The sequence below is a fragment of the Lynx rufus genome, unplaced genomic scaffold (assembly GCF_022079265.1).
Source record: "Lynx rufus isolate CCGP_SWC_20201006 ecotype Redwood Valley unplaced genomic scaffold, mLynRuf1.p SCAF_11, whole genome shotgun sequence".
NCBI lineage: Eukaryota > Metazoa > Chordata > Mammalia > Carnivora > Felidae > Lynx > Lynx rufus.
The window spans coordinates 54,643,684-54,666,950 of record NW_025814825.1 but is presented as its reverse complement, the minus strand read 5'-3'; the positions used below and the strand labels follow the sequence as shown (position 1 = coordinate 54,666,950).

At 48.2% G+C, this 23,267-nt stretch overlaps 1 protein-coding gene across 1 annotated transcript; it reads right to left on the bottom strand.

Moving 5' to 3' along the window:
* Nucleotides 1-714: 714 nt before the first annotated feature.
* Nucleotides 715-23,267, bottom strand: LOC124506749 (pancreatic lipase-related protein 2-like). The gene is made up of 12 exons (XM_047072735.1): nucleotides 23,219-23,267; nucleotides 20,657-20,811; nucleotides 18,847-18,972; nucleotides 15,999-16,133; nucleotides 15,169-15,280; nucleotides 13,587-13,706; nucleotides 12,253-12,372; nucleotides 9,415-9,533; nucleotides 7,361-7,490; nucleotides 4,846-4,957; nucleotides 3,791-3,958; nucleotides 715-778 (listed from the first exon to the last, which is right to left on the bottom strand). Exons 1-12 carry the CDS (start codon nucleotides 23,265-23,267, stop codon nucleotides 715-717), a joined length of 1,410 nt encoding a protein of 469 aa, XP_046928691.1.

Sequence of the window (23,267 nt, the reverse complement as noted above, 5' to 3'; positions counted from 1 at the left end):
GGTGAGGGTGGACAGAGACATAGCTTGTGTAAGAATACTCTTCTAGGGGTGCCTGGGTGGCTCAGTCGGTTAAGCGTCCAACTTCAGCTCAGGTCACGATCTCGCGGTCCGTGGGTTCGAGCCCCACGTCGGGCTCTGGGCTGATGGCCCAGAGCCTGGAGCCTGCTTCCGATTCTGTGTCTCCCTCTCTCTCTGCCCCTCCCCCGTTCATGCTCTGTCTCTCTCTGTCTCAAAAATAAATAAACGTTAAAAAAAAATTAAAAAAAAAAAAGAATACTCTTCTAGATCTTTTGCATTTTGTACCATGTGCACGTATTTATTTTAAGCCCCTTTCCCACCAGGCTTTAATCTAGATAATAATTGCCCTGAGTTACTCCTGCTATAGCCACTCCTGCCTGGGGTCTGCTTCCTACCCTGGGATGTTAAAAGCTGGGTGGGCACCACGTGGGAACAATGATGACCTTATCAAATGGGACAGAAATTCATTGTCGAAGCAAAGGAAATACATTAGAACAGGCCACACAAAGTGCCCTGAAAGACAGAGATGGTGGCAGAGGGGGGCCAGGGGGGACTTTTCAGGCGTTCCCTCCCGTCCCACAAATCATTTCCGAAATATGACCCCGGAATACGGCGGGTGTCAAATGAACACCTCAACACCAAACCGAGGGCGTTAAAGAATTTATTTCCGCAAAGATATAAGAGAGTACCACGTTTTTAACAAGCGTAAAGAGACTGTAAAACGTCTTCTGACACTGTGTCGTTGCTACAAAAATTATACCTGCGGAGGAAAACATTTTCAGCATGAGGGTCATTTGCTGGTGGAAACGTGACCCCAGATGAGTAAACAGCAGCTAGCCAGCCCCCTGAAATTCAGATCCCTTGACTGGAAGGGTCTGCTCTACCAAGGTGAGTTCAGGGGATTCTTTCTAAGCAAAACCTCTCAGAGAACATCCTCCACCCCTGTGGCTTCTTGAGCTGAGAGTGAATCAGCTGCATCAGACCCAGGATTTTTTTTTTCTTTTTTTGTTGAAATCAAGAGAGTCTCTGACGGGCCTGGCAATGCATTCCCAGGGGCACCCTAGCCTGCCCAGAGAGGACTTTCCCTGTAAAGTCAAGATCACGGAGGTTCTTCATATGCGGCTTCTGGGAATATAAAATGTGGCAGCCTCTCCAGAAAAAGGGTCTGGCAGTTTCTCTAAAAGTGAAACCTAAAGTTATCACCTGACCTAGCAATTCCGCTCCTATATACCCAAGAGAAATGAAAGCGTGTGTCCACATGAAAACTAGTATACAAGCAGCATTATTCATAATAGCCCCAAGGTGGAAATAACCCAAATGTCCATCAACTGATTAATGGAGAAACAAAATGTGGTGATATAATATTATTTAGAAATAAAAAGGAATGAAGTACAGACACATGTGACAACATAGATGGGTCTTGAAAACATGATGCTGAGTGAAAGAAGCCAGTCACAAAGGACTACGTATTATATGATTCTATTTCTACGAAATGTCCAGAGCAGGAAAATCAATAGAGATAGAAAGGAGACTGGTGGCTGCCTAGGGCCAGGCAAAGGGACAGGGAGATTAGCGGGTGGCGGCTAATGGGTATGGGGTTTCCTTTTGGGTTAATGAAATATTCTAAAATTGGTCACATGATGATTGTACAACTCTGTGAATATGTCAAAAAAGTCATTAAAGGGGCGCCTGGGTGGCTCCATCGGTTAAGCGTCCGACTTCGGCTCAGGTCATGATCTCACAGTTCGTGAGTTCAAGCCCCGCGTCTGGCTCTGTGCTGACAGCTCAGAGCCTGGAGCCTGCTTCACATTCTGTGTCTCCCTCTCTCTCTGCCCCTTCCCTGCTCATGCTCTGTCTCTGTCTCAAAAATAAATAAACATTAAAAAAATTTTTTTTAAGTCATTAAATTATATACTTCTCAAGGGTGAATTGTACGGTATGGGAATGGTATCTCAATAAAGATATTAAAAAAAATGATCGTGAAGGGTTGTCACTCCTGAGGGGTGAAGCCTGGTCAAGTTGGGGCAGCCACGCAGCCATGAGATGCAGGGCACTCCGTGGGTCCTCTGGCCCTTGAGGTGTCTCTGGCTAACGTAGGATGGCTGACCACACCAGCCTTCCCTCAGGGCTCACCTTCAGAATGTAGCTCTTCGACAAGGGATCCCTTGTGTGAGGTGGTGACTTTGGTACTTGCAATATATAGTGTGTGGGCTGTAGCGTACCTGACAACAGTAACTCCACCCACCCCCCACCTCACTACGGTGAAATCCAGACAGTTCCACCATGCATTCTAACACCTGGCCTGACAGATCCTCAGTGCCACGTCTGGCTGTGTGAGCCGGACGGGACCCGCTGTCAGAAGACCTGGGTCTAAGTCTGTGCTGTGCTTGATGGTCTTGCTCTGCTCTGGAGCATAGAAAATACTGGCACAGCCACAGTGACAGCTGGTCCTTCCAACAACACGTGGAGGAATCTAGAATACTAAGGTTTACGGCTAGCACAGTTAAGTGGTGCAGCTGAGTAAGGTCTTGGTGTGTGTTTTTGGAAACATTTTGTGGTCCAGCATTCTTCCCTCCAGCTTCCCTGTATGGTCTCAAACGAGTTCTGTGAATCTCTGTATCTACTCTCCTCATCTCAAAATGAGAGCAGTTGAGAGGTGGTATCTAAGCTTCCTTCAGACTCTAACATCCTACTATTTTACGATGCTTTTCTCTGAAGATGGCTTTCTTTCATTCTGTATTTAAATGTTTTTTAGGGGTGCCTGGGTGGCTCAGTCGGTAGAGCATTGGACTTTGGCTCGAGTCATGATCTCACGGTTTGTGAGTTTGAGCCCCGTGTCGGGCTCTGTGCTGACAGCTCAGAGCCTGGAGCCTGTTCAGATTCTCTGTCTCTGTCTTGCGCGCGCTCTCTCTCTCTGTCTCTCTCTCTCTCAAAAATAAACATAAAAAATTTTTAAAAATATTTTTAAGTTTATTTGTTTTGAGAGTGAGCATGAGTGGGGGAGGGGCAGAGAGAGCAGGAGAGAGAGAATCTAAATTAGGCTCTGTGTGGACTGTCCGTGTGGAGCCCAATGCATGGATGGATTGTGAGATCATGACCCGAGCTGAAATCAAGAGTACATCGCTTAACCGACTGAGCTACTCAGGCGCCCCTTTCGATATTTTAAACACAGTTAGGTCCTCTCCCAGCACCCCATACCAAATAAGATTCTGTTCCCTTGAATATGGAGAGATTGCTACTGTGATCTAGATCCTAACCCACTCCCTATCCTTTCCATGCCACAGTCTCCAAGCAAACCAATTCACGTTGTGAACAGCACCCCAACTGGAATTAACTTAGTGATTTCTTACAAGTTCTGCCCAGGCGTTTTTCTCCTTGTTTGAGATAAAACAGTTTCATATTGGCCTGTTTCTCAAATCTATGCCTTATACCTAACTGATGCCTTGCCCCTGCCAAGTTGAATTTGGCCTGAGGAAAATGATATTTGATTTTTCAAAGCGAATCAGATGGATAGATGGGGGAGTTGAGATGAATAGTTGGGTAGATAATGGATGGATGGCTGGATGGCTTGTCAGAAGGATAAAGAAACAGATGACTGGATACGTGGCCGTTGGATACATGGATGGGTGAATGGTTAAGCAGATGGACAGAAAGGGATGAACAGATAGGTAGATGGTGATTTAGATGGGTAGGTGGGTCACTGGATGGATGGATGGATAGATTGACAAGTAAATATAGATAATACAATGTATGTGGAATAAGAGATACGCACTCAGTCCCATTTTCACCGCTTTGCACCGTGATTTGCGAAGCCCCCAGCTTGGGCCGGATCAGATTGATCACATGGTTGTTCCAGAGGAACTTAACCTTCTGGATTTTTCCAACATTGATGTCCACGTCAATGTCACGCATATGACTTGCATGTGGTTGGAGGGATCCTCTGAAAGCACAGACATAAAACGTTGCATCAGCTGGATATACGAATACATAGGATGATGGCAATCTCTCATTTCTCCAAACGATGGCTGCTGTTGTTGGTTTTCTGCGAATACCTTGAATGACTTCGTGTACATCCAGCGGCTGCTAAAACACAACTGTATTTGTGACAAACACATCTTCAGAAAATACAGGACCAGAGATTTGTACTGTCTTAATTTGTCCTTAGGGGAAATCAAGCATTTGGGGAAGCACATTTACCCTATGATTACACTACAGGACTAACTAATCCAACGTCATATGTTTAAAGATGTACGTGGTTCCACAGAGGTCTTCTGTTAGGATTTCATATGGAGCAGAGAAAGTTGTCGAAGAACTTTCACTTCACATGAAAAGTGTTATGTAAAAGTCAGTACAAAAACCAGAACGTGATTTTGTAGCACAGTTACGCATTCATACAACACCTAGTTACCAAGCACCTCCTATGCCCAGCAGAAGCTAGGTGCTGAGGTTACCACAGCAACAAGAAGCTTGATATGTATGTATGTGTGGGGGGTGGAGAGGGTATGTGTTGGGAGGAGTCGCCACATAAACGGGCCTTTGAAGAATTTGATATCCATTAGACCTAAGTCAGAAAGCAATGACTGACACTGCAAAAGTAGTTAGCACATATCTCCTTTTAAAGAGTGAATTCCCTCTCTCTGGGCCTCACTTTTCTCATCTGTAAAATGGGATGATTGGATTAGATGCTAATATTTTCCTCCAGTAACGACACTCTAGGATTCACTGGTTCTGTATAATAGATGGCCAGATTTACAAAGTTTATACCCAATATCTTAGGAATAGTCTTTTATGAAAAGTAGGACCACTTCACTTTACTGTCGAACTTACTTGAAAATTTCATATTGTTTTGAGTTCCCGTTACTTCCATACAAAGCAATCCTGAAGTACCCGCTTGTTTTCCGTTTTCCAGCCAGTGTGACCGACACCCTATGTCTCCAACCTGTCCAAAAACATACAATCAGTTCAATGAATTCATCTTGTTAGGAAAAAAATCACCCCATGGAAGCCTTCTTGCTCCAAGCTCTGAATCTCCCCCAGGATGCGAGGTAAGGGGCGGAAGGTGACAGTGGTTTCTTTCATTGAAGTTGGAGTCCCAGAAACTCAGATTCTAGGTGGAGGTGAGCGATGCAGGGGGAAGAAAATATTATTGTTCAGCACAATCTCCTGCCAATACAGCAAGGCACACGCCCTGATGGATGAGAGACAGCCTCTTACTGCACGTGTGTGCCCGAAGTTCACATCATCACACAGAAAGGCCATCCGGACAGGGAGATGTTTGCACCATTGGGATAAATCACCGGCTCCTCTCCTCTAGTTATTCACTATTTTCACACGCAATGAACTATTTTAATTTTTTGAAAATTTAACAAAAATCCCCAAATCTTCATCAGGACCCCATCTACCTGCCCTCCATCTCAAGTTTGTCCTTGAGATAACCATTTTGATGTCTATACTTAATCAAGTCCAGGGGTTCTCAATCAGGGGTGATTTTGCACCTCTGGGGACGTTTGGCAATGTCTGGACACACTATGAGTTGTCACACCGGGAGAGGGGGCTGCTGATGGCATCTAGCGGCCAAGGATCTGCTAAATATCTTGTAATGCATTACAGCCCCCACCCCCACACCGACAAATGATCCAGCCCAAAATGTCAGTACTGCTGAGGTAGACAAACCCTAATCTGGAGCTTTCCCTGAGCATTCATACATACATGGGTAAGTTTATAAAAGAATATCTAGGCTTTTTTCCCCTTCCACAAATAGGATGCACAGTTATTCTCTATTGTCTCCACCCGTCTTCACCCCAGACAGATTTACCACCCTCTTCTGTCCTGCTCTGTGTTCTGGAAGGCCACCCCTACCAGGGATCTCTGCTACTGGCTTTCTATTGAGTTCAGCCAATAAGAGACTTGTTCAGGAGATCAGGAAGCAGGAGGAAAGGGTGGAACCATCTCTCATGCTCCCCTGCGGCCTCCTACTGTATACCAGATGTCCGGTGGTAACTCCCTGTCTCTGTGATAGCCCGATTCCAGGACCCCACAGCCACCAGATTCTGGGCGCCTCAGCACCCCTTGTTTGTTCCTTTAACCCCGCCCACACCTCTCAGAGTGGGTCCTTCAAACAAGTCTCTTCATCTAAACCACTTCAATGAGTTCTCTCTCCTGTCAGGACCCTGGCTGACTCATGTTGTATTGCATTTGTTGTATTGATACGTGTCGTTTGCCACTCGCATTTTTCACTTACTATGCTTTAGAGGATCTCTCTCTTCGGTACATAGAGCTCTCTCCTTGCTTTTATTTATTTATTTTAAATGTTTATTTTTAATTCATTTTGAGAGAGAGAGAGAGAGAGCATGGGCAGGGGAAGAGCAGAAAGAAAGACAGAAGAATCTCAAGCGGGCTCCATGCGGTCAGCGCAGAGAACCCAACTTGGGGTTCCATCTCATGAACCATGAGACCATGACCTGAGCGGATATCAAGAGTTGGACGCTCAAATGACTGATCTACTCAGGCGCCCCTCTTTTTGCTTCTCATGGTTAAATATAGTACTTGGTTGTTTACCAGTTGGTGGGCATCTAGGTTTCTCATCACTAAACTTTTAGCATTAAATACAATGCTGCAGTGAACATCTCTGAGCACACCTTCTTATGCAAGCGTTTTCCTAAGGTATGCCTGAGAAGGAGAATGACTGGGTTGCAGGAATATGCACATGAGCCTTTATAGATACTGCCAAGCTGTTATCTTTCCTAAGTTTTGTGAGGATTACATGAGATGCTACATGTGGAAAGTGTTTTGTAAAGTGCTGTATAATTATTTTTTAATTTATAACTCCCTTGGAAAGCAACTGCTATTCAGCCACCTTGTGTTATTACTTATAACAAATGAATCTTGACGATTTCACCATCTTGTACTTTTTTTTTGGTGAGAAGCTGGGCAAAATAACAACACAAACACAGCATGTGTGTGTGTGTGTGTGTGTGTGCATATGCATGCATGATTGTGTCGGGTACTCCTATGACAGATCATCACTGGCGTGACCTCTTGACTTACAGTGATTTTGCCCCACACGATCATCTTCTGTTAATTGATTCATGCTTTTTGCCACCAGGGTGGGTGAGCACATGACCAGCCTGTGCCAATCATTGTACTTCATTCCATTGATCAGAATTATTGGCTATGGGGATAAACATGAGGAGAGACAATGCCATACTACTGTCCTTCTGTTACAGCTAAGCTGGCGGGAGTTGAGTTTCTGGCCGTTGCTAGCAGGGGTCCTGACTAATTAGGCTACTCCACCTTTCCAAATTATTTGCAAGAGTTTTAAAAGAGTAAAATGGAAACTTACGCGTAAAGTTACCACTGTCTCCTGTGTTCAGGAAAAAGGTCTGTCCCACAGCTCTGGTTTTCCCCTGAAATTGGTCAGCATAGTACCCCATTTGGGGGCATCCTTCAGGTGGACAAGGGAAACAGTTACCCTAGTGAAAAGACATAATTTGTTTGTTCATGCTGGGCTTTGACTCACTCACTCACTCCCTCTAGCAAGCAAGTAATCCATCTTCCAATCCATCCTTGTATTTATCTACACGCACACATCCATCCCCCATCCATCCTCTCACCTACCCATCCAACCATCCATCTACCCATTCATTTCCCCTCCATCCTCTCATCTATCCACCCATTCACCTACCCATCCGCCCATCCTTCCACTCCTCCACCAACACGCATGCATCCATCTACTCCTACATCCATGCATTCATCCTCCGAGCCACGCACAGAACTGTGTGAAGCCCTGCTGTGCACCCAAACAAGTACCCAGAAAACCCGGAGTAGAGTTGGGAAGACAAGTCATATCCATGAAGCAATAATGTTAAAATATGGACGGGAACTGCAAGACATCTTCCAGGAGGAGTAAACGGGACAAATAAGTTATTCAAAAGAGCAGAGGAAGAGAAGATCTGTGACCATCTTCATTCGAATGCGCGTTACGTTAACTGATCCCTGTTTGACGTTCCCCACATGGTAGCTCATCAGTTGGGCCTGGAGGAGGTGGTTTGCCCTGTTCAGGTCAGACTAACGTTTTCTGCTACAGTGTCACCGGTCCTTGTTCTTTGCCCTCGCCACATCCATCGTCCATGGTGTGCAGAGCTATCCCGCACTTTGGAAAGCATTAAGACAAGTGCTGGAGGGGGTGGATACTATTACCCATGTCCTAACAAGAACCAGCACAGCCAGAGCTGCATAGTAGATCCTCACACAGTCCTTCTGACGTTAGTTCAACCCAAGACGGTTGATTTTTCAACATTAACTTTGACAGGAATGCATGTGAGTGTAAGTATATTTTTACATTTACTTGGGAGAAAAAAGCATCTTGAAACTTCAAACTTTTGCAACCGCAGAATACTAACTGATTCAGGGAAGCAGCGCACGCCTTCACGCCGGCTTGCTGCTGCAGAATTAATATCACCTCACAGAGCACTTGGGGACACGGTACTTCTATAATGGGGAAATCTGGCAGATTTTTTTTTTTTAAACCTTAAACAAGTAATCAAACTGTCAGTCCTCAAATAATGAGACGAAGTGCCACTAAATAAATGCCAGTGCCTCCGGTTGTGACACACTGAGGAGTCGAGAGCACTCAGTGAAGCACGAAGACATAACCAGATGAGTCGAGATTGTGGGATATTCTCCCGAACACTCAGCCTGGAATCTTCATGACGGTCAATGTCTTGAAAGACCAGTGAAAGATGTAGAGCTTTTCTGGATTAAAGGAGACTCAAAAATAAATAAATAAATGCAATGGAAGAAAAAGAAGGGAAGAAAGGAAGGGAAGGAGGGGGGCAGGGAGGAGAAGAAAGTGAGGGAGGCAGGGCAGGGGGGAGAGTGAAAGAAAGAAAAAGACAGCTCTGGAGGACATGATTTGGATATTTGGAATTCGAATATGGGCCATATTTTAGAAAATATTAGTGTATCAATTTAACAATTTCTTGAATGTTGTTCTGTAGGAGAATGATCTTGTTCTCAGGAGATGGATGTTGAAGTATTTCTGAGCAGAGTCCTAATGTCTTGAGTTTGCTCTTACATAATTTAGAAAAAAAAGTATACGTATATACACATAGAAAGAGTTAACAATCAGTGCATGTAGGTGATGGGTGTACGGGTATTCATGTACTCTTCTTTTGACTTCTGTGTAGTTTGGGAATTTTCCAGAATAAAAAGCTGGGATCTAGGGAAGACCCAGCAGGCAGGTCCCCTCCTGCCCACCCTGTCCCCGGGAGAGGAAGATTCTGTGAGGTTCAGCATTCCAGAACCTCCTCCCATTAGTCATGAGGTTACAGTTCCGCTCTGTTCCAAGTCACAGGGACAAAACCTGTCCTCCCCCCAGCCCCGGGGATGACCTACCTCCTGAAAGTCATTGTAGGAGGCACATGGGTAGCCCAGGAAGCCGTCGGGGCTGGTGATGCTGCTTGAGTAATACTTATAGCTTCTTAGGTGATTGCACGCCACAAAGTCTCGGGTTCCTGAGGAAGCAAAGGCCATGGGAGCCCACAGGAGACATTTCACTTTTGAAGCCTGAACTGTTCCGACTGAGCAGAAACCCCTCCTTCCACATTTCACAGATGGGTGTCAGGGCGCCCTGACTTTGTGAAGTTTTTATCACTGACTTTGCCATACTTAGGGGCAAGTAGGAAATCTGGGGACTTGTTTAGGAATGGTGGTTGGCCAGAGTGGCTTTCCTCTCCTCACCCCTGTGTCCATTTGCCAAGAAGGTCCTACTCAAGGGCCAGCAAGTGTTGGGGAGTGACAGGTGCTAATGAGCACATTTGTTAAATCTTCTGGGGGCCTGGGCAGGGAACATAAAGAAATGATGAGGGCTGGGGGTCATGCAGGGGGCAGTGAGAAATGTATATGCAGAGACAGAGACAGAGACAGAGACAGAGACAGAGAGAATAGCAACGGTCTTTAAAGGGATCCTACACAGCCCGGCCAGTTGTATGGTAAAGGCCCAGACTACTTGTTCCGATTTTTCATGAGAAGCCAGCATCCTGACTTTTACATGGAAACGTTTCTATGCTTAAATGATAGCAGTATATTCCCAGTTTTAAAATCGTCACTGTGGGGGCACCTGGGTGGCTCAACGGTGGGTTAAGCGTCCGACTTCAGCTCAGGTCACGATCTCATAGTCGGGGAGTTCGAGCCCTGCGTTGGGCCCTGGGCTGACAGCTCAGGGCCTGGAGCCTGCTTCGGATTCTGTGTCTCCCTCTCTCTCTGCCCCTTCCCTGCTCGCACTCTGTCTCTCTCAAAAATAGACAAACGTTAAAAAAAATTTTAAATAGTCACTGTGAGGACCAATCACATACTGCTGTGGGTTGCATTCTGCCCGCTGGCCAGGCTGTAATTTTTGAACTCTGGACACCCTGGGCAGGCCTCTCGTGTGAAGCAAGCTTATTTGTGCCTTTGGTCCCAGGTTGAGAAATTCTTCTTTCTTACAATTCCAGGCACAAGGTAAAAGCAGTGGACAGTAAGATTATTGGGGCCTCTGGCCACTCTTCTACCTATTTTATTTTATTTTATTTTATTTTATTAGAGAGAGAGCAAGCAGTAGAGGGAGAAAGAGAGAGAGAGAGAGAATATTTTAAGCAGGCCCAACGTGGGGCTCACTCTCATGACCCTAAGATCATGACCTGAGCTGAAATCAAGAGTCAGATGCTTAACCGACAGAGCCACCCAGGCGCCCCTCACTGCGTTTTATTTATCATCTTTTCCTTTCAACCAAAGTCTTCTTGTTTGGAAAATCGTTTTTTCACTTCTCCAAAACTTTTGATGAACAGAGACACCAGACATAGCTGGGGGTCACTTTGGGGGGGGGGTCTGGTGGGGCTTCCCCCACCGCTCCTGGAGAAAGGCACATCTCCCCTTTGTGTCTGGGAAGCAGTGACGGGGTTAGCCCCCCAACAGCTCTGGGCTCTCCATGCCCAGAAACTTTCTGCAGAAGCTGGTTCAGTGTGGCCCACAACACTCATTACCAGACAACAGACCCTGTTTCAGACTTCATTGCTTCTTTCACCCCAAACTGTTGCCCTGGGATCCCATCAGAGGGGAACAAGCAGACTTAACTGTTCCTCCGCCCTGCGCCTGGGGGACTCAGGGTTCCATACAATAGACACACGCTCCAGTGTTCCTGGCCTTATTCACTCGAAATTGCCTCTTTCATTAAGCCTGGGCTCCTATTATGTGTGGCCTGCTGGTCACTTCTGGGAGCGAGCAGCCCTTAGTCACTTCTGGGAGGGGGCAGCCCTTACTGTGACTCTCCGGGAAGCTGTCCCTAGAGTTGGCCGGTGCAGAGCCGAGAGGGAGTTAAAGCACCGTTTACTGGCAGTGGATGCTGGCTGTGGCTTCAGCAATCAGGTCGAGGATTATAAAAACGCCACCGAAGGTCACTGAGCTCAGCAGAACAGACAGCGCTGGGTGCTTGCTTTCGGCTACATCCTGGTGGGTCAGGGATGCCCCTGACACAGTCCCTGGCGTCCTGGCCCCAGGAACTCCCAGCTCAGACAAACAGATACTAAAATGAAGTGACCACAGACTCAGAGCCTCCAGTCTCAGGAGGCCAGTAAAGCCTGGCCTCAGGGGTGGGTGACAGGAATAGCCAAAGGCCAGAACAAGGGCAGCTAACACAGATGATGCCTTAGGCCACCTAACGTTAAGGGTCCTGAGCCTGTCCTCTCAGATGAACGGAAACCCACGCAAGGCTCTTCCCCCAGGCCCTGGGCCTCACGCTACAAGCCCCTGCTCCCCGAACCCTCAGAGCACGCCCCTGCTTTGTCTTCCTGCTAGCTCTTTTCTGGGCCTAGAACCTGACCACAGCACATGGCAAGGAAGCCTAAGCCCTTCAGACCTTTGCGTACACCCAGCTTCTTCAAGGAACAGGCACGGAGGCCAGAGCCCGAGCTGGGTATTAGGCAGCATGCGGGTACCCTCCAAGTCTCAGCATCCTGACAAGGGGGAGATGGTCCAGGACGGGGCAGGAGGTCCGGGCTTTGCAGCCAGAAATTGGGCTTAAATCCAGGGTGGTCTTGGGCAAGCTTTATAACTTTACTGACTCAGTTTCCTTGTCTGTAAAATGGGGCTAATCAGAGTAAAGACCTCATGACATGGTTGTGCAAATGCCCGGCCCAGACCACGCACCGTTTCTCCCCACCAGGAACAGCTGCTGTCTTGCTTTCCTCACTCACGTACCTTCCCATAGTCCATTTATGTCAACGATGGTTGAAAGGGCATTTTTCTGACATCCAGGCATTTGCTTTCCTCCATTTGGATAGAAATCCAGATGGCCCACCTTTTGGCTCATTCCAAAACCTGAAATGTTGGAAGCAGAGGTGACCAGGGAGGTAAGTGGCCCCAACGTTAGGCTGTGGACACAGACAGGGTTCAATTCCTTCCAACTGCAGCCAGAACCTTCTTGGATAATTCTCTCCCGGGTGTAGCCATCCTGTCTGTGGCTCTCCAGAAAGTGCTCAGAGATGGGCACTTGGTAAGACAAGAAGGGAGGAGAGCATATGGGAAGAGAGATGAGAGGGAAGCTAGGCTCTGGGTGAGCGTGCTCACGTGTGTGTGTGTGTGTGTGCGCGTGTGTGTGTGCGTGTGTCTGTCTGTCTGTCTGTCTTGGGGAGACCCTGAACAATACTGACATGCCCTGGCACCACTATGTACCAGCAGATACATATCAAGACTGGTGCATTTTTATTACTATATTCATTTAAAACTTTTGACTTCTATGTTATATTGTTCTATTGAGACCACATGACATTATATTGCCATCTTGAGAGCCCAGCCCAATGGCTAGGAGTTTTGGTTTTTGAAGCACGCAGACCTGCGATCACAGCCTGATTGTACTTCTAGACTCTGTAAGGTTGGGCAATTACCTGACTGTGTCGAACCTCAGTTTCCTCAGCAATGAAATTATAAATAGTAAGACTCACTTTTTAGGTTGTTATGATTAATGAGCTAATGTGTATAAAATGCTCAATGCAGTATATGGTACTCAATAAGCGATACAGTTATCCTTGAAAACATACTTCTGTTGGCACGTTTCATAAGCGGTTACATACGAAAGTAATGAAAAAAGAACAAGGACTTGTGAAGGATTAGATAAAAGGATATATTTAATCTCTAACAAAACACACTGCAACCAAAGCTTTGACAAAAGAAGTGAAAAAATAAAAAAAAACAAACAACCTTTGCATGTTGCAGGTACAGGTCAAACGTCAATAGGAAATACATCTGTCACTCTGCATAGTGGCAGATCGGAAAGGACACAAGGTTTGAAGGCTAAGTGATAGCCTTCTAGGCTGCAGAAGTATCTTTTGTTTGACCTGGGGTGGCAAGCTGAACCCACTGGCAATGTACTGGCTGTTTACTCGTGGCTGGCACCCATTTCGACAGCTCGTGCCCGAGACGTTCCTGCAGTTAACCATTTTGAATGCCACCCCTGCGGTATGTGTATGCGGGGGCGCCTGGACTTACTCTCATCAGGGATGGCTGGTCACCAAGAGGTTCAATGAGGAACTCACCTAGGAAAGGGATCATGGGAGCAGAGTCCGTGTGAATCACATCCACAAACATGGCATCCGATGCGTCCAGCCGAACCTCCTCAGGCGTGCTCTGGAAGCATGGCTCTGCTGGATCCAGTCCTGAAATGGGGGAGGTGGGCAGTGAGGCCACACTCTAGGACAAACCAAGATCTAAATCCTGTACCCACAAAATCCATGGGGATTCCTGGGCAGAGTCCCAGACCTCAGTAGCCATGATGTGGGCAATTGGGTCTGTAGCTCTTGGTCTGCTTAGGAGAGAGAAGTTGAGACAGAAAGGCTAACAGTGGGGTCACTGACCATCAAAGAACATCCAGAAGTCTCTGGTGCCCGGCTCCAAGCAGGATCTAGGTGGCCCCCTTGTTCCCTCATCACCTTTACCCTTTTTACCCTCACTTGTTACTGTTTGGTCACTGCTCTGCAAGACTGCAAGCTCCTGGCCTTGCCCACCTCCACCCAGGCCGGGGTCCCCCAGCCCCACACTGTCTAGTCCTCTGTGGCTGCCTACACTAGCCCCAGCCTACTGCTCACCCTCCCCCCGCCCCATTCTCCCCTGATAAATCTGTTCTCTTCAAGACCAGGCTCAAATACCACCTCCGCTCTGAAAACTTAGCCCCTCGTTTCTCAGCACACACCATCCACATTGTGTAGGATTATTTTGTGTTCTTTAATTCTGCTCTGAATTTTACTTGCCTACTGAATCGTCTGCCTCTCGGACTAGACTGTGGGTTTCCTGAAGTAGGCTGTGCCCAGTTCATCTTTGAAGAGAGGCAGGGTGGAAGCTGCTGGGCACCCAGGACTCAGTGACCCGTCTTTAGCCCTGGTTCTGCTCAAGAGCAAATACCTGTCCTCTCTGAACTTCAGTTTCCTCATCTGGAAAGCAGGAATCACAACAACATCTCTTACAGGGTTATTGTGAAAACCCCTTGAAATGATGTAAGAGAAAGGACTTTGCAAACTGAAAAATTCTACAGAAACACAAACTATATAATCCCCTTATTTCTTATCCGATGCCAGCAGCGTCCTGAGCTAAGGAGCCATTCATTAAATGTTGAATGCAACTGTTTGCCAAAGTCACACGCTGATTTGCTCGCACAAAATAAATAGCCGGCTGTGTCTGTCTTGTGTGCATTACTTTTGCTAAATGATTCATTCATTCATTCATTCATTCAGTATTTACTGAGCACCTCCAACATGGCAAGTTTCAGATAGCCCCTTTCATTTTTTGCCAGTGCATGGCACAGCATACATACTTGTGGAACTGCTGAGTCAACGTTTAAAAAATCACTTATTATTATTATATTATTCTAGCAATAATAACCTTGAAGTCATGGGTTCAATATGCGAATTCCTTTTTCTTTTTAAAAAACATAAGTGTATTTTTATTTACAATCGGGTGTTTTCTAATACACGTGAAAACATGGTCAGTTATTTTTTGATTCAAGTCGGGGCTCCACCGACAGTCCGTTCGGGTTCGGCCAGTCGGGGCGCGCGGGGCCGTGCGTGAACGCGCTCTGGTCTCGCCCCCGCCGCCCGCACCCCGTCGGGGCCGCGCGCTCCGCACCTGTGATCCTGCCCACGCGGCCGCCGAGCCTCCTGCCCGCTTCGGCCGCCGCGTGCGCGCCCAGGCTGTGGCCGATCAGGTGCACGTCCTCGGGGCCGTAGCCCAGCTCGGTCTGCGGACGGAGTCACGTCCCGCCGGCGGGTGGGGATGCGCGCCGGCGCCCGGCACCGGGACGGGGCGGGGCGGGGCGGGGGGGGGGGCAGGACCCGGGCTGGAAACTCCGGAGGAGCCACCCCCGCGCGATTCGGCCCCAGCGGTGCAACAGTGCTGACCAGTGGCCACCGCGTTAACTGCAGGCGGCCCTGGCGGGGACCGGAGGTGCGGGGGGGGGGGGGGGGAGGGGGGGGCTGCTCCCACCCAGGCCCCACCGCTGGGCGCCCTCCCCTGGTCTCCTGCAGGCGATCGGCCTGTCTGGGAGAGCGTGGCTGGTGGGCCTGGCTCTGGGATTCTCCGGAATACACTTTCCAAAAGGCTGTAAGAGGCCTTCCCTCCTGGGGTGATTTTGAACACACATCTAAGCTGAGAGTCGCTGGGCGACCCAGTGTGCGCTGGGAATTCCCAGAACAGCCTGCGTGAAATAAACAGGCTTTATTTCCGAAGGGGAAACTGAGGCTCAGAGAGGTTAGTTTGCCTCGGGCCCCCTAAGTAGGAGTCTTCAGGACAATCCAGGAGAGAGGAAAGCTGTAGCTTCACCTTAGAAAACGCCCTTTTTGGGCTTCCAGGCCTGCCCCCGGCCCAGGGGTCCTTAGGCTGCCTCTTAGGTCAAGGCGGTGCTAGCCTGTCCCCTCTCTGCCCGCCACCCACGGGATGTGGCCCAGGCAGGGTTTTACCGACAGCCGTTGTATTAAGAAAGCTATCTCTGCTCCCACAACCCGAATGTTGTGCACCGCTTGGGTATATTGTGTCTTTGCCCCACGTCTCCAGTCCATGCAGATGCAGTTCACCTTCTCCACTTGAAACATTTTCTGGGGAAGACAAGAAGGAGAAACCAGTTTATTAACAGCCACCAGTTGTACACTCCAGAGATAGGAATTCATACCCGTCAAGTACCTACTTGTGCCAGAGCCTTAATATTCCTGACACTTGTCTTTTCACCACATCGCTATCAAATGGGTATACTTATCCCCACTTTAACAGATGTGGAAACTGAGGCCTGGAATGGATTAAATGACTTTTAAGGTCTCATAGATACTTAGTGACACAGCCAGATCAAAAAGATCACTTTCTAGATCAGGGATTAGTGAACTATTACCCCAGGGCCAAATTCACCTGCTTTTATAAATAAAGTTTTATTGGAACACAGCCACATACTTTGTTTACTTATTGTTTATCTATGCTTCTGAGCTAAAAGAGGTGAGTTAAAACCATATAACCCAAATTGAACACAAATGCAAAAGTAATTGCTCCCTAGTTCTCCACAGGAAGTTTGTGGACCCCTACACCAGAGAGTTGAAGCCATGGGTGTGATGGCTTGTATGTTCCCGACAATGCTTTGATGGGAGATCTAAGGTACTGAAGGACAAGTTTAATAAGAAAATTTAGACTGAGGTAGGATACAGCTGTCTCGGATATATGCATCTTTTATATCATGTGCTATGACCACAGTCTATTGGCCCAAGCACGGATACTGGTCCCTTGAGGGGGAAAAATAAATGTCAGAAAGGGCCACTCCATATACTTTGTTCATTTTGGGGTGCCCTGGACTGGAACTTGGTTTGAGGTGGGGAGGAGTTGGCTGGAGACAGGGGCATCATGGTGGATTGCTGTCGTAGACTCTAAGTCTAATGTTCTCTTTTGTCTTAGCAAAAGAGCGGACACAGGATTAAAAAGAGAGAAGGCTAATGTCCGGGAAAAAGACAAGAGCCACAAATAAGGGTCCTTGCCTCATATTTATTCAGATCAGAAGGCTTACAAACGTGATGGGCCTGCACAACGAGGCAAAGAAACTGTGAACATTAATTTGAGGATGTGAGGGGGAAAAGGGGATTTTGAAGATATACAGTGTTTGGGGTTTGGGTCAATATAAAACAAATTGCAGGCGCCGGGCAGATGGGTAGATGGTTGTTAACAGCAGACAGGAGGCACCCTGCCTGTTTAATCTTTGCCAGCCTAGGGGATGAGACAGACGGGGGGGGGGGGGGGGCGAATAACCTCAGGGTTAACAAGACACCTTTTCTTTTGTTAACCATCTCCGCTCTGGGCTGCTTTGCCTGAAGCGCAGTCATCCAAAGTCCAGTTCACCAATCTACCTGCCCTGGCTCTATTCTCCTCTGAAAGCGGCTTTCTGCTGTAGTACTAAACTTGGGGTGCTTTCACCCTGAATATCTAATCTTGTCACTCCTATGTATTGGGCACCTTTGCGCCGTTTCTATTTCAGGCCTTTGCCTCTCTCCAAATATTTTGGAGGTTTCAGCACCCCCTCCCTATATGGGGGTGCCTTTGTACCTCCCTATTCTTGGCACCTTTGCATCTCCCTATTCTTGGCACCTTTGTGCCTCACTATTCTTGGCACCTTTGTGCCTCCCTTTTCTTGGAGTGCCAATCTGGTTACCCAAAGTCGGGTGTGAGCATTTTATGACTTTGTGTTTCTTTGTGCCTTGTTAACCCATTGGTGTAGACCCTGGGGATTCCTAAGCTGATCCCCCACAGATTGCGTCTACCTGACTCTTCCATCTCCAGGTCTACACAATTTCCTTCTGGGACTCCAGGGGCATGTGTGAACCACCCCAATTCCAAGAGAAGAAGAGAGCCCTTGGACAGAAGCTGGTGAAGTTGGTCTCAGTGTAGACTAAGCCCCAGAGAACCATGGCCCTGGGCACCTTCTGCGGGCTAAATCTCTAGATACACAGGATTTTGGTGTTTTAAGGACAGGAGATCTGGTTTTGCTTTTCCAAGTCTGGATTCAACTTTGGGCAAGTATTGAACTTCTTTGTGCCTTAATTTGCTCATCTACAAAATGGGAACAATAATTATATCTTCCTCACAGTGTTGCTGGGAGGATTAAATGGGACAAGCACTGTGAAATGATTATACCTGCACAGTGTCAGGCTCATAGTAAATGCTCAGGAAATGGATGTTATGAATAATAATTCATTATTAATATTCATGATAACTTTAGAGCTGTGCTGTCTAGTATAATAGCCACTAGCCACATGTGGCTATTTAAAATCCATTAAAATCCCCCCCAAATTAATTGAAATCCAATGACTTTAAAATTCAGCTCTGTGGTCCTACGAGCCACATTTCAAATGCTCCATAAGCACAGGTAGCTAGTGGCTCTTGATTTGGATATTTCCATCAGCACAGAATGTTCTATTGAATAGCAAAGCTCTAGAAGGTAAAGTTAAGTGGTTTTATGTCACACAGGGATTTTCTATAAACCATCAGAGACAAATGTCAGGTAATTTGCTGTAGTCTCTACCTCTGGTACTTTCTGATTAGACTGTGGCTCTTTTCAGCCTCAAGAGGAGCTGGTTGTCTAGAAGTTGTTGAGTTGGGAGAACTTGACAATGGATGTCCTGAGAACCCAGATTTTCCTTGGTGGTTTTAGAAAGGACAATTCTCTCCCTGAGTATTTCCTTTCCCAGTCTCAGGGATGTTGGAGCTGCAGTGTTTGAACCTAGCTGCTGGGTGCTCATCTCCTTATGGAGTGGCCAGGTGAGGAGGGTGGGCACCTACCTTGCACATGTCCAGCAGCCAGCTCTCTTCCCCCTTGTCTATGAAGCCATGGATGATGAAGCGTGTCTTGCGTTCCAGTTGGAAGTTTGAAGCCTCGACAGTGTCTAGATCAGTGGCAGTGATCAGCTGGTTTAATTACAGAAGAGGAGTTTGAATGTTGGCCTTTCCAACCCACGGAGCTGTTAGAGTCAGTTCCAATAAGACTGAGGTCATGGGTTCCACTCCCATGAGGTTGGGTCAGGCTAGAACAGGTCTTCCTGACCTGGGGTTGGAGTACGGAATTCAGAAAGTCCAAGTTCATGGACTTTCTGTTTTCATTAACCCCTAATTGACATCTAGCATTTGTGTTCATTACGAAGTCAGGCAACAAACTGTAGTAGTATTGACGTACTCTGTCCCCAGTAGAAGTCATAGATATTTTCATGTCACATTTACAATCGTTACAGGTACCTTAAAATAATTTATCCTCATTGCTATTTTTTTTACTTTTTATTTATTATTTATTCACCTTTGAGAGCCAGAGTGCAAGCAGGGGAGGAGCGGAGAGAGAGGGGGACACAGAATCTGAAGCGGGCTCCAGGCTGTGAGCTGTCAGCCCAGAGCCTGATGTGGGGCTCGAACCCACAAACTGTGAGATCGTGACCAGAGCCAAAGTCAGACGCTTAATTGAGCCACCCAGGCGCCCCTAGACTCATTACTATTTTAAATTACAGTAGTTATTAGATGAGCTGCTAGATCTTGTTATTTAGTGAGATAATAAAGCAGCACATATTTATCGAGCATGTTCTGGTAACTGTTTTTCAATAGAGTTGGTGTCTTTTGTAATCCAATGCATTTCACTTTATGCATTTAAAAACATCATCCTGAGAAGGGGCCCTTAGGCTTCCCCAGATACGGAAGAGATCTCTGGCCTGGAAAAGATGAAAAACTCGTGGGCCAGAAATACCAGGCTTAAAGGGGGAGATTCAGCTCAAATGGAGCCTTCGGGGGCATCTCAAGGTCCTGAGACTTAAGAACAGATTTCCAAATGCCCTCAAGCCCCTTTCTACCGGACCCCATAGGCAAGAGGCCTGAAGAAGGATCCCAAAATAAAAACAGCACAATAGCCACGTGCAAGCAGACTCCCAGCTGGGAGCGCTGAGTCCCCTAGATTCTCACAGTGGGTGACCTCAGGGACCTATAGATAGACACCTGGCTCTTTAAACTCTGCCAGGGACTGGGGCTGTCAGCCGCTTGGATTGTCAGCAGGTTCTTCCTGATCACTGGTAATCACCCGAAGGAAGCCTGTCCTGCTTCCACCTGGCAGGCCTCCTGGGAACTAACGGGTGCTCTGAGGGTCCCCACCTTTTGTCCTTTGTGGTTAAGTATCCCTTTTTCCCCATCGGTCTTCCAGCTCCTCAGGAAGGATTTATACTTCCCTACTTGTACTCCATTGAGGGGCCTCTCTCCCGCCACTGCCTGGTGCAGGAGGAAGACAGACTCTCCCACGGGTACACCGGGCCTGGGCTTCTCTACAAATGCCGCTCATTCCCTCCCAGGGACAGGCTGCTGATGCCAGGAAGCCCCTCAAGCCCTATGCACAAATGTTTGTGAATATGTTAGTTTCCAGACTGGGTGTCCGTAGATGTCATTAGATATGCATAGGGGGTTATGATCCTGAGAGCTGAGATGGCTCTAGGTCAAACATTGGTGCGGAAACATCATCTGGAAAGTTCCAAAGCGGTGCATTTTTCCTTAGACCACCATGTGAAGGCTCCACTGTGGGCACCCAAATCCACCCACCGGGCAGTGTTTCCACGCCCACTCTTACTTGGAAGTTGTTCGGATTTTCATTGGTGTACAGAAGAAAGCGGGTGTCAATGTCCTTGGGAGCCCAGGGAAATAACTTTAAAGGCCTCTGAAGGATCCCCGTCCATGGTTTTCCATCAGAAAAGCAGCCAAGATGTCCATAACAGATCTCTTTTCCTGGGGCAGGAAGAGCAGTGAGCAGTAGCAATGTCATCTCAGCTACACAAGAGGACTCTTCAGGGAGAACCCAGGCCTGGTTATGGCCAGTGTTGGTCTTTATCTTTGCCAGTCATTGTTGCCCAAACTTTTGTGGTGATAAGAATCACCGGGGAACCGGGAGTGACTATGTGTGTCACATATACACAATCCCAGGCCCCTCCCTCAGAGATTCTGATTTAGAGGGTCTGGGGTGGGCTGCTGGAAACAACATGTTTAATGCTATTTAACCCTTATCATGAGGCCAGTTGGGGAATCACTGAGAATTCCCAGGAACCTTCTGCCTTAAAACTACTTCTTCCAGGAAACTCCCAGATGGCCCTTGACATGTATGCATCAAGCATCAGCTATTTCTCAAGTGTGAAGCTGTTAATGCTTCTTAATTCACCTGGACGTCTCCATTACATCCAGCACCAGCCCGTGCATACGGTAGACATTTGTGGGTACTTGTCCAATTCACGTGACTTCATGCTATCCTTTTACACACACCTTTGCCCCAAATTATTCTCTGCCATTTCAGATTTTCCCTATTGATCCTTGGAAAGGTAGCTTTTTGCATCATCGTGTACACAGTAGAGGCTTAATACATGCAACTGATGACCCAGATAACCACATCAAAATCTGAGGGTCCATTCTCCAGCCTACAACACAAACACTTCCCCAAGAAATTGTCACTGAGGGTGACCTAATGAAACCCAGAGGACTACAGTGGGTCTCCCTCTTGGGTGCCAGAGACCACACTAGCACTTTACCAGTATTATCCCATTTAAGACTCAAGACAGCTCTGTGAGTTAGGGAATTTGTATTATTACATCCATTTTACAGACGAGGAAACCAGAGCACAGAGAGACAGAGTAAGCTGCCCAAGGTCACAGCCGGCGGTGGAGCCAGGGTTTGAACCTGCGAAGTTTAATTGGGAATTAAATGTCTCTGAGGAGACAGAGACAGATCAGGTTCAAACCCTGCCCTGAGAGAGAGGAAATCTAACGGAGAAGGAGTAATTAATGATGGAGTGGAGTTCACTCTGGGAAGCCGAAACAGCCCTGGAGGAAGGGTGGCAGGAGACTAACGCTGGCCTGGCCGCAGGTGGTAAATGCAAGAGCGTGGGGGCCAGGTTAGGACACTGGGGCTGTTAGGGGCAGGGTGGGGAAGTGCTGGGGGGCACTGAGCTGGTGAGTGGCTTGGGGGCTACGCTTCATGAAGGTGTTTGGCGGGGACTAGTGTAGGCGGCTCTGAGGAGGGAGAGCCTGAGGGAGGGGTGGAAATTAAGGCAAAGGTGGGAAGATGGGAGTAGGAGGTCGTGTCTGAGCCTGGTTTGGGACAAGTGAGTTTGAGGCATGGTGGGAGGCCCTGGAGCTCAGGAGGGTGGGGAACCAGAGGCTGGGCAAAGGGGAAGCTCCGAGGCCAAGAACAAAGGGGGGTGCCTGGGAGTGACTTTTGGGGGATGCCCAAGTCTGGGGCAGGAGGAGGCAACAGATCAGCAAAGGAGATCAGAGGAGCAGCCCCACCGACCCCAGACTCTGTTGTCGGGAGCCCGGTCTCACTCCAAGGCTAGGATGGAAGGGAAGTCCCAGAGTGGGGGGCTGGGGGCAAGGGGGAGGAGTCTGGATGCAGAAGAAAACCTCAGCAGGGATGCCAGGAGACGGCTCTTGCGAGAAGCATGCTCGAGGGGCCACGCCAGGCAGTGAGGGGTTCTGCCTGATGGGAGGAAGTGAGGCAGAGAGGGAGGCCCCGGAGTGCACCTGTGAGGCACACCTGTGAGGAGGTGGGGGTGATGGGCAGTAAGCAGGCTGGAGGTCCCCGGGGCTCTGGTGGCCAGGGAGGTTGTTTCTGTTTTAGGAGGCGTGGATCCTGGAATCCGTATCTGAATCTGGACAGAGGCCACAGGAGAGGGGCTGATCGGAGCTGGGGCGACAGAGACCCAGTAAGGAGAGAACGTGGGGGCCCTGGGCAAGAAGACGGGCTCATCGGGGTAGGCCTGGCAGCACAGAAGCTCTCAGGGGGACACATCCATGTAGCTTTCGTCTGCAGACATGCACTTGTCCACTCGAGGAACCGAGGGTGTGAGAGGCCAGCCGATATCGTCTCACCCTCCACCTGCTCCCTCTGCCGCACGCCTCTCAGCCACTGGAGCCTTTGCAGGGAACAGGACCAAGCGGCCTGACTGCCCGGGGTCATCTGTGTCAGGCACATGGCCACAGAGTCAACACTCCCCGAATGATGGCCATGTTGCTTGTCTTGCAATAATGATAATGCTATTATTTACAGCGATGGTAACAATGATGGCAATGTCTCCAGCAGCCTCACCCCAGAGGCCAACCCAGCCACAGTCGCTTTCTCCCCAAAGGGACGGTGACAGCATCCTCACCTCTGACTGTGGCCAGCAGGAGAAGTCCGATGGTCCAAGAAGGCAGCAT

Bases quoted from the DNA above. Each gene is read 5' to 3' on its own strand.
- LOC124506749 (XM_047072735.1), bottom strand. From the start codon at position 23,267: ATGCTGCCTTCTTGGACCATCGGACTTCTCCTGCTGGCCACAGTCAGA. The intron at 7,491-9,414 runs GTAGGTCATCCC...TCTTTTCACTAG, and splicing joins CCTACAATGACTTTCAGGAG to GGTAACTGTTTCCCTTGTCC. The intron at 4,958-7,360 runs GTAAGTTTCCAT...GTTTTTGGACAG, and splicing joins AGACAGTGGTAACTTTACGC to GTTGGAGACATAGGGTGTCG.